The sequence below is a fragment of the Elephantulus edwardii genome, unplaced genomic scaffold (assembly GCF_000299155.1).
Source record: "Elephantulus edwardii isolate Elephantulus edwardi_28Jun2011 unplaced genomic scaffold, EleEdw1.0 scaffold00379, whole genome shotgun sequence".
Classification (NCBI taxonomy): Eukaryota; Metazoa; Chordata; class Mammalia; order Macroscelidea; family Macroscelididae; genus Elephantulus; species Elephantulus edwardii.
The window spans coordinates 37,236-48,945 of NW_006400129.1; the positions used below are offsets into that span (position 1 = coordinate 37,236).

The window sequence follows — 11,710 nt, forward strand, 5'->3', positions numbered from 1 at the left end:
TAAATAGATGGGCTGATTTCCGGGTTCTCAATTCTATTCCATTGATCTATGTGTCTGTCATTGTACCAGTACCATGCTGTCTTGACTACCACGGCAGTGTAGTAGGATTTGAAATCAGGGAGTGAGATGCCTCCTACCTTTTTTCTATTTTTAAGGCATGTTTTGCTTATTCGTGGCTTCTTTCCATTCCATATGAAGCTGGAGATTGCTTTTTCCATCTTGCTGAAGAATGGAATTGGTATTTGTATTGGGATTGCATTGAACGTGTATATTGCCTTTGGTAGTATTGCCATTTTCACAACATTAAGCCTTCCTATTTTCAATGTATTTTAATTTGTTGATGCTTGCTTTGTGTCCTAATATACGATCAATTCTGGAGAATGTTCCATGTGCACTTGGGAAGAAAGTGAATTGAATTTTAGTTGGGTGCAGTATTCTGAATACATCCACAAGTTCCAGTTGGCTGATTGTTTAGTTTAGAACTTCTGCATCTTTGTTGAGTTTCTTTTGAGTGACCTATCTTTTAGTGATAGTGGTGTGTTGAAATCTCCTACCACTATTGTTGTGCTTTGCAGCTCTATCATTGGGTGCATAAATGTTGATCAAGGTTATGTCTTCTTGACCTATTGTACCTTTAATCTGTATGTAATGCCCTTCCTTATCTTTGATGGTGGTTTTCCATCTGAAATTTATTTTATCAGAGATTATTATTGCCACTACTGCTTTTTTGAGGTTGCCATTTGCTTGGTTCCAGCCTTTGATTTTGAGTCTGTTTTTTCCTTCCTTTTTTAGATGTGTCTCTTGTAGGCAATGTATTGCCGGACTTTTTTTAAACATTCTGCTACTCTTTTTCTCTTAATTGGTGCATTTAGTCTATTTAGTGCATTAAATGTGATTATTGTCAAGCCAAATTTTACTTTTGCCATTTTACAGTGCTTCTTTTTCTGTTGTTTCTGGTTACTGTGGTCAATTCATTATCCTTTGGTATCTCTGTGTGTTGGACTTCTCTTAGAATTTCTTGTAGTTTTGATCTTGTTTTCACAAATGTCTTAAGGTCCTTCTTTTCTGAAAGAATCTAATTTCTCCTTCAAGTTTGATAGACAGTTTTCCTGGATATAGATCCTTGGCTGGCAATTGTCATCTTTCAACTTTCTGTGTGTGGTTTCTGCTGAGAAATCAGAACTTAATCTGTTGTTTCCCCTTTGTGGGTAACTCTTTGTTTTTCTCCTGCTGCTTGTATAATTCTACTCTTATTTTTTAATTTGGAGAATTTGACTGTGATATGTCTTGGTATTTTCCTTTTTGTGTCTAGTCTATTCGGTGTTCTCTATACTTCTTGGATATAGATTTCCCCATTCTTCAAAGTGCCTGGATAGTTTTAATCTAGTATACTTCTTCCAGAAGCTTCTCAGTGATTTCCCTGTTCCTCCCATGTTCTGTAATTCCAATCATATGTATGTTTTTTTACATTTGATGTCATTCCACATAATTCTAATGTTTTCTCATTTTCTTTACATCTCCTCTCTGATTTTTCTTCAAGCATGTTTCTAGTGAGGCTCTTGTCTTCCAACTCACTGACTCTCTCTGTTCTATCTCTGCAATTCTACTTTGTTGTCCTGCCAGCGTGTTGGACACTTCTGCCATTTCAATCTTAATATTCTGGATTGCATTTTCAGGCTTTTCTGTTATTTCTCATATTATGTTGGCTGTACCCTCTCTGTCTTTTTTTTTTTTAATTCATTTTAATGACAATTTACAGAGTCTTATAGTTTCCATTCTTCATTGTTGCACTTTTCTCCCTACCCCCTCCCCAATTAACTCTTCTCCTTGAAAAGTAAAAGAAAAAGCTCATTCATTGTTATTCTGCCTCCTGTCATGACAATAATACCCAATCATATATCCCTTTTTAACAGTTCTCCTCCTCATCTGTTTCTATGCAGTATACATCATTCATCCCCTCCTCTGTCTTCGCTCAACCCCGATGTCAGTCTCATTTTACAATAGTGGCCCTATGCAATATTTGTCCTTTGTGGCTGAAATATTTCAGTCAACATAATTTCCTCCAAGGTCACTCATTTTGTATAATATTTCATGAGTTCCTTGTTTTTCAATGCTGCATAGTATTCCATTGTGTGAATATACCAGAGCTTCTCCATCCATTCATTTGTGGATGGGCATTTGGATTGTTTCCAACTCCTTGCTATTGCGAACAAAGCCACAATAAACATGGGTGTGTGTATATATCTGCTTGGGTGGTGGCTATGGTTTCTTTAGGGTATATTCCCAGTAGTGGAATTGCTGGGTCAAATGTATTTGCAACTTTTTGAGAAAGCACCATACAGCCTTCCATAGTGGTTGCACCATTTTCCACTTCTACCAACAGTGAATAAGGGTTCCAGTTTCTCTGCAACCTTGCCAGCATTTGATGTTTGCTTTTCTGTTAAATTTTTATATTCTTACTGGGGTGAGATGATATCTCACAGTTGCTTTGAACCCTCTCTGTCTTTTGATGATCTTTCAAATTTCTTGTACCTCTTTGTCCATCCTATTAATTTTTTCTTCAATCTTTTATATTTTTATCCATATTTTTTAGAGTTTCTCCTTGTCTATGTATTTCTTCTGGATTGTTGTCTCTGAAGTATTTGCTCTCTTAATGACTTCCATTGTTTTTTCTCACAACTTCATCTTTTCTCTGTAGCTGATCAAGTAACTCTACATCAACATATTTCTTCTGGTTCTCTCTATCCAGGATATTCATTGGGTTTGCTCTTTTAGGGGAAGTGTTATTTTGTTTTTTCGTAATGACTGATGTGGATTGCTGCTTTCTTGACATTATAGGAGTCTTTTCTTAGTAGGTATTAGGCTGTTATAACCATAAAATTACCCAGGATACAGTAATGTTTTGAGGAGCCCTTTTGTTCCCTTCTGCAAGTGGCTTCTCACCTCCATCGAGGTGCCCAGGACCTCCCTGTTGCTTGAGTTAAAGTTTTCCATGAGGTCCAGCTAGACAGCAGTTTCCCCCCCAGATCACCTGAATGGCTAAGGAGGATGCCTGTAGTTCCCTTCTGGAAGTGGCTTCTTACTTCCGTTGAGGTGCCCAGGACCTCCTTGTTGCCTCAGTTTAGGAATCCCATGTGGTCAAGCTAGACAGCAGGTTTTTCCTTAAATAACTGTGGGAGCAGCACAGGCAGCACTGTCCCGTGCCTCCTGTTGTGTCATCCATCTTGTGCTTCCTGCTGTGCCATCCCACTAATTCCATGTTTTTTGACTACTCATCTTTTTTCCTTGGTCCTGAGTTTTACATTCCATTCTCCCATTTTAATAATGCATCTTGGTTGCATAGTCGATCTATTTCCTACTGCAAATTTGGTAGATATCTTCTTTTTCTTTGGCTCTGGATTTTGGTGCATAAATTTGAAAGATAATTAAATTAATTAAATAATTAAAAGATAATTAAAACAATGGGTCTTCCTTCAATGTGTATTGGATATTATTCTGTCACTCACAACATTGTATTTCAAGATAGATCTAGAAGTGGTCTTTTACTATGAATGCATCCCCATTTTTCATCAGCTTTTCATTTCTGTAGTAGGTGATGTGGTTGATTAAAAATGTCCCATGCCAATCCATCTCATTTCATCAAAGCCTAGTATATCAATAAATATATCAATAGGGAGCTTTGGCGGCCTAGTGGTAAGAAGCTGCATTGCAATCCCAATAGCACAGAATTTGAGACCATCAGCTGCTCTGCAGAGGAGGATAGGCAGTCTCCTCCCATGTGATTAACTGCCTCTGAAAACCCACCAGAGGGTTCGCTATGGGTCAATTCTGACTCTGTAGTACACAACAACATGTATGTCCATATTTATGCTATTTCTTCTTTAACAATATTTACTTTTCCTACATTCATACTTCTCACATTCCACATTCCAATAACTGGTGTCTGCATCCAACTGTTCCTCCCCCTGTGTATTTCCCAGTACAAGAGTTTAGCCTCTGATACTATGTTTGCTAGACTAATCTAAGTGTGCTCTAATATACGTATGGTTTTTAAAGGCCTGTTATTTTGGAAGTGGATGGCAAAATTCTTTTTCCTAGTCTGTCTTAGTTTGGATGTTCAGCTTTATAAATAGATCTGACTGACAAGCATTTCACACATGCCCCCGCCCTCCCCCCAAAGAAGAACAGATGACAGACCCTTCTTGACTACACAGCTCATAGATTCTATGTTAGTCTCTGCCCCACCCCCTGACTTGTGTGCATGCATCATGTTCCCATCTTCCTTCCTATCCTATCTCCCCATCTCCTCAGCATCTCACTCCATTCCCTTGCCTCTTTCCACCCCACCAGCACCTTCCTTCCTCCTTCAACTAACCCAAATATGATGGCTCTGGCCTTTGGCCACTTTAGTCATTCTAGGCAGGTCTGCACAAGGATCATGCAAATAATGACAGGTTTTCAGTGCCAGAAGGAAATGATGCCTTGATCACAACTAACCTTGAGAAGAATAGGAATCATAGAACACTTGATTATGCTCATGCAAAACCTGTACTTGGACCAGGAGGCAGTCATGAGAACAAAACAAGGAAACACTGCATGAAACAAAATCAGGAAAGGAGTGTGCCAGGGATGCATCCTGTCTTTTTATCTTTTCCATCTTTATGTAGAACAGATCATTCAGGAGGTTAGACTTTATGAGGAGGATTGTAGCATTAAGATTGTGGGAAAATTCATCAACAACCTGCTTTATACATTTTGCTTTGCCAAAACTGAGGAGGACTTGAAGCGTTTGCTGCAGAAGAAGGTCAAGGACTACATTAAAATTTATCATCAAGAAAACAGATTTTCACCACTGGGGTAATTGGTAGCATCCTAGTAGATGGAGAAGAGATTTAGATTTTCCACAGTTTCAGCTTGCTTGGCTCCATAGTTAACACTCTTGGCACCAGCAGTTGGGAAATAAAAGACAAATTTCATTGGGAAAACCTGCTGTCAGGAATCTGTTCTGAGTGCTGAAAAGTTATAATGTTAGTCTAGAGTCTTAGGTGTGTCTGATCCAAACCAGTCTTCATTTACCTGCTATACATAAAAAATCTGTACAATAACTAAAGATGACAGAAGAAGAATCAATGCCTTTTAGTTTTGGTGCTGCAGAAGAGTACTGAACATACCATGGACTGCCATGAGAACAAACAGGTCAGTTCCTAGAGAGAGTGAAACCACATTGCTCTCGTAGAGTGGAGCCTTGACCTATTCTGCCCCATCCACACTGTCTCTGCCATGTTCAAGTCTACTGTTGCAGGTATTATTATTTTGTCTACCCCGTAGGCTTCCTCTCTTTCACGTATCTTCTCCATTTCCCAGTATGACGTCTCTTTCTAGGCACTGGCCCCTCCTGACAACGTACCCGAAGCATGTAGAACAAAGCCTCACAGTCCTTGCCTTTAAGTAGCACTTTGGTTGTATATCCTTCCAAGAGAGAATTTTTGGCAGTCCATGATATACTTTTCACTAGCACTACAATCCATTGATATTTCTTTAATTTCTTAATCAAAGTACAACTTTCAGATACATACAAAGCAGTTGAAATTGTGGTGGCTTGGATCAGGTACACTTTACTTTTTTAAATAGTCACCCATGCTCTTTAGCACTTTTGTAAGAGCCTTGACAGCACATATTACAAATGCAACACTTTTTAAGATTTCTTGACTCTTGTTCCCATGAATTATGGATCCGAATAAAATGAAATGGTTGGCAACTTCAGCATTTTCTCCATGTCATGATGTTGCTTGTTCATCCAGTGGTGATGTTTTATTTTCTTTTTCTTGATCCTAAGATTTAATCCATATGGAAGTCTGTATAGTCTTGGATCTTAGACAGTTTTTCCAAGTATTTTTCACTTTTAACATCATAAAGCAGGATGTTGATGAGTCTTCCTTTGATTCTGATGCCACAGCTTTCTTCACCAAGTCTAGCTTCTCCAGTGGTTTGATTTACATATGGAATCAGTGAGGAGAAAGGATACAATCCTGTTGCATACTCTTATAGATTTTAAGCCATGGAGTATCTCTTTGTTCTAACAACTACTTATTGGTCTCTATATAGGTGTTACATGAGTACAATTAAGCCTTCTGAGATTTCCGTTCCTCTCAATGTTAGTTATAATATATTGTGATCCATGCAGTTCAATGCCTTTGCATACCCAATAAAACAAAAATAATCCTCTTTTTGGTATTCTCTACTCTCAGTCAAGGTCCATGTGCAATCAACAATAATATCCATTGTCTCACAGCCTGGTTTTTTATATTTTTTGTTTTTTATTCACATTGTGTTTTATTTAATCATTCCTATACATTGTGTTATAGAATCAATCACTATTAAACAAAATAAAAAAAAGAATTAATCACTATTGATCTATGCCTACTCTTACCCCCTCTTTTCAGATGCCCACTGGATCTTTCCTGATTCCTTCATCTTTCCTCTACTCATCGAATTCCGTGACACTGTGATTTCTGTCCCACCTCTCAGCTCCCCTACTTTCTGTTCTTTCCTCTTGTGATGTTGTTGTTGTTGTTAGGTGCTGTCACGTCACCTGCGACTCATAGTGACCCTATGTAAAATAGCTCTGAAGCCTGCCCTGTCCTGACTCAGTCTCACTGACTGGAAACACCTATCCCTACTGCTATAGTTACTGAATCAATCCATCTCATCCAAGGTCTTCCTCTCCTGTGCTGTCCCTCCACCTTTCTAAACATGATGTCCTTCTGCAAGGATTGGTACCTACTGGCCACATGCCCAAAGTATGTGAGACAGAGCTTCAAAATCCTAGCCTCTAAGGAGAAACTTGGTTTCACCCTCTCCAAGATAATCCTGTCTTTTTTTCTTGGTGGTCCAAGACTCTTCTCCAGCCCTGTAACTCAAGGGCATCAAATTTTCTTCTCTCTTCCATAGTCATTATCTAGCTCATTGATGCATAGAAGTAACTGAGAAGACCATGGATGGATCAGGTGCTCCTTAATCTCTAGACTGACATTGTTTCTTCTCAGTACTCTGGAAATGTCCGTGACAGCAGATTTACCCATTGCAATTCGCCTTTTGATTTCCTGACTGCTGGTGACAAAAGTCACCAGAAGAGCCGAGCAATCTGTAACTGTTAACAACCTCAACCTCTTCTCCATCTACCATGGTGCAGCTAGTTGGCTCAATGGTGAGAATCTTTGTCATCTTGATGTTGAGCTTCAATCCATATTGAAGGCTGCAGTCCTTGACCTTCTGCAGCGAGCACTTCAGGTCCTTCTCAATTTCAGCAAACCAGGTTTTGTCATCTGCATAATCTAGGTTGTTGATGAGTCTTCCTTCAATCCTGATGCCACATTCCTCCTCACAGAGCCCAGCCTCCCGAACGATCTTTTCTGCATATCAGTTGAAAGGGATGGAGACAGGACACATCCCCAACACACTTCCTTGCTGATTTTGAACCATGCAGTGTTTCCTTGCTCTGTTCTGAGGACTCTTCCTGGTCCAAGTATAAGATTATTTGCATAAGCACAATCAAGCATTCTGTGATTCTCATTCTCAAGGTTAATCGCAATTAGTTGTGCTCCACACAGTCAAATCCCTTTGCTTAGTTAATGAAACACAGATATCCCTCTGGTCCTCTTTACTTTCTGCCAAGATCCATCTCACATTGGTGATAATGTCTCTAGTGTGATGGCTTCTTCTAAACCCAACTTGTATTTCTGGTAGTTCTCTGTCAATGTTCTCTTCCAGTTGTTTATGGATACTCTTTAGGGGATTTTGCTTGTTTGTGATATGAATGATATTGTCGATAATTTCCACACTCTGTCAGGTCAACTTTTATTAGAATGCGAATAAATATGAATCTCTTCCAGGCAGGCCAGGTAGTTGTCCTTCAGATTTCTTGGCACATCCTGGTGAGCATGTTTAGGGCAGCATCTGTTTGTTGACATATGACAATTGGTATTCCATCAATTTCTGAGGATTTTTTTTCTAAGTCCTTCAGATCGATCTGAACTTCCTCCTTCATCACCATTGCTTTTTGATCATTTGTTCTTTCTTGAAATTTTTCCATGTCAGCCAGTTTTTTTGGTACAATGATTCTATATACTTCTTTCATCTTCCTTTAATACTTCCTGGATCATTCAGTATTCTGCCCATAGCATCCTTAAGCATTGCAACTTGAGGATTAAATTTGTTCTTTAGTTCCTTCAGCTTAACAAATGCAGAGATAGTACAGCCCTTTTGATTTTCTTATTTTTTCATTGCATGAGATTAACTTTTTTGGTTTTCTTTTATTTAAATGTATTATTAATTTCAGTAAAAATTTACAGAGACTTTGGATTTCCATTCATTCATTTTTGCACTTTTCTCCCCTCCCAACCCTCCTCCACCCCTCCCCAGTACACTACTCTCTTGGAAAAGTAAAAGAAAAACTCCTTCATTGTTTTACAAACCCTCCTCCAGGTCCACTCGACCATGTAGCTTTGCTCTAGACTCCTGTCGTGACAAAAATACCTAATCACATATCCCTTTTAAAGAGTTTTCTCCCTCATCTGTTTCAATGCAGTATACATTATTGAACCCATCTTTCTCAGTCTGCCCCCAACCCCAAGGTCAGTCCTATTTTACAACAGTGGCACCATGCAATATTTGTCCTTTTGTGACTGAGATACTTCACTCAGCATCATGTCCTCCAGAGTCACCCATTTTGAATAATATTGCATGAGCTCCTTGTTTTTCAATGCAGTGTAGTATTCCATTGTGTGAGTATACCACAGCTTCTCTATATAAGTCCCTTATCTGATATGTCATTACCAAATACTTTTTTCCAGTCGGTGGCTTCCCTTTTTACCCTGTTGGAGAAGTTTTTAGATGTTCATGGGGATTTGATTCTTAGAAGGTCCTATTCATCTGTTTTATCTTCTCCTGGTTGTAGGTTTTTTCAGGATACTTGTAAGACTGTTTATGTTGTGAATTAGGACTTCTAGCATTGTTCCTAGCTTTTCTTTAATGAAGTTTATAGTCCTTGGTTTTAGTCCTAAGCCCTTTTGATTTTCAAACTTCGAGCTTCAGGTCTTTGCAATTTCATTATAATACTTTGATTTTTCTTCCTGTGCTGCCCTTTGAAATTTTCTATTCAGCTACTTAACTTCTCTATTTCTTCCCTTTGCTTTCGCTTCTCTGCACTCTAGTGCAATATTCAGAGTCTCTTCTGACATCCATTTTGGTCTTTTCTTCTTCTTCTTCTGTCTTTGTAATGACCTTTTCCATTCTTTGTGGATGATATTCTTGGTATCTTCCCTTTGCTTATCTGGTCTTCGTTCATTACTGTTCAAGGCCTCAAACCTGTTCCTGGGATAGTTCTGAAATTCAGGTGGTATAGCCTCAAGGTCAAATTTTTATTCCTCTGGATTTGATTTGTTCTTCTTTAACTTTAATTTGAACTTACATATGAGTAGTTGATGGTCTATTCCACAATCAGCGCCTGGCCTAGTTTTCAGTTCCTTCCTGTGCATACCATCAGGTGAAATCCATGCGTATAGTCTGTGTTTATGTTTCTTATAATAAGTATTTTCAATAAATAAATCATTCGTTGTGCAGAATTCTATCATTCTATCGCCAGCCTCATTTCTATCACCAAGTCCATGTTTCCCCACTACTGATCCTTCTTCTCTGTTTCCAACTTTTGCATTCCAGACACCCATTATTATTAATGCATCTTGGTTGTAAGTTCGATTGATTTCTGACTGCAAAACTCGGTAGAAATAATCTGTTTCCTCCTCTTTGGCTCTGGTTGTTGGGACATAAATTTGAATGATAGTGGTATTACAGGTCTTCCTTACATGTGTACGAAAATTATCCTGTCACTCAGAAAACTACATTTCAAGATGGATCTAGAAACAGCCTTTTTAAATATGAAAGCGACCCCATTTTTTTCTCACCTTTTCATCTCCATCATATGATCATCTGATTCAAAATGTGCCATGCCAGTACATCTCACTTTAGAAATCCTAATATGTCAATTTTTACGCATCCCATTTCTTTCTTAATGATGTCCAATTATTTTACATTCATGTTTCTCACATTCCAACATTCCAGTCATTAGTTTCTGCTTACAACTGTTCCTCCTCCTTTGCATTTCCAAATCTGAGGACTCGGCCTCAGTAGCCATATCTGTTATTCTGCTCTATGTGTGTTCTGTTGTACATACAAAGGCCAGTTATATCTTGGAAGTGGGTTTCTAATCCTTCCTCTTAGACAGTCTTAATTTGAATGCTTACAGAGATAACCCTACATGCAGTGCCCTCCCTCTGAATATGTGTCTTGTCCTTTCCCTTTTCCTGAATATTAATATTGTTTGCTCATTCTGCTGCCCTATCCACCACCACCCTCCCACCCCGCAACCCTTTGATATGATGGCTTAAGCTGCAAATCACTTCTGTGATATCTTGCACCTCACCATGTTGCTAGTCTCATGCTGATTTTGATCTTATGTTTAAAAGAACTTAAGTCCAACTCCCGTGTGTCGATTTCAGGGAGGGATTTTTTTCTCAGGCAGCACTGGAGAAAGTTACTTGCCCCAGAGCGCCTGCTTCAGGACTTGTCTTGGGGCATAGTGTCTCTCTTCTTCCTTATGTACTACATGGCTATCAAATATGATAATTTCCAAGGTGAGGACTACGTCTCCTTTAGAAGATCTGGCATGCTATCCTTCTATTTTTAAAAGTAGTCTTATGAGGTATTTGTTCTTTTCAACCTGAGTTAGTTGAATCAGCATAATGCTCTCTGTCCCTCTTATATATTTCTTTAAATTGGTGCTACTGAATGATGCATAGCATTCCATAGTGTGACTGTACCACAATTTCTCAATCCATTTGTTGTTTATGGACATTTGGGCTGTTTCCATGTGAATTATACTGCTGTGAAAATCAGTGTACAAATCTCCATTTGTGTCTTGGTTCTATTTTCCTCAGAGTATATTCCTAGCATTTGGTCATATGGAATTTCTATTTTCAGCTTTTAAAGGAAAAGCCAAACTGCCTCCTAGAGTGGTTATATGATTTTACAATCCCATATAAAACTCTCCATGAGAATTCCAATCTTTCAACGTCCTCTCCAACATTTATTGCTGACTGTCAAACTTTGCCACTGCTACTGGGATGAGATGATAACTCATTTTAGTTTTGATTTGCATCTCTATTATTGCCAGTGATTTTGAGAATCTCTTCATGTGTCTGTTGGCCATCTGCATGTCTTCCTTTCACTGCCTTTTTTGGAATCCAACTTTAATTTCTGATATGAGACTGTTAAAGTCATTTTTAAATTACTTCCAGAAATATTTTACTTGCATGTGATAGTACTTGCAGTATTTTAGATTACTTTTTTTTTGGAATATAAATAAATAGGGCTATCTTCCATCCACTTGGCCATGTAGCTGTCTTCCAAATTTCTTTGTATAGTTAGCACATCAGGGATGCATATGTTTGTTGAAATATGTCAAATGGTATTTCATCAATTCCTGGGGCTTTATTTTTTTGACAGTGCTTCAATTCAGCTTGAAATTCCTCCTTTATTACCATGGTTTCTTGATCATATGCTGCTTCCTGTAATGGTTCAATGTCAACAAATTGTTTTTGGTATAGTCCTCCCATCATTCAAGATTGTTTTTGTTGTTCTTGTGTTTTTTTTT

The 11,710-nt window shown here is 38.4% G+C and overlaps 1 protein-coding gene across 1 annotated transcript in view; it reads left to right on the top strand.

The window, feature by feature from the left end:
* Positions 1-11,710, top strand: part of CDC14B (cell division cycle 14B) — a 106,431-nt gene that overhangs the window by 5,589 nt on the left and 89,132 nt on the right. The window contains exon 2 of the mRNA XM_006902196.1: positions 793-803. Within this exon, the coding sequence (XP_006902258.1) occupies positions 793-803 (11 nt within the window). The remainder of the gene's footprint in view (positions 1-792; positions 804-11,710) is intronic.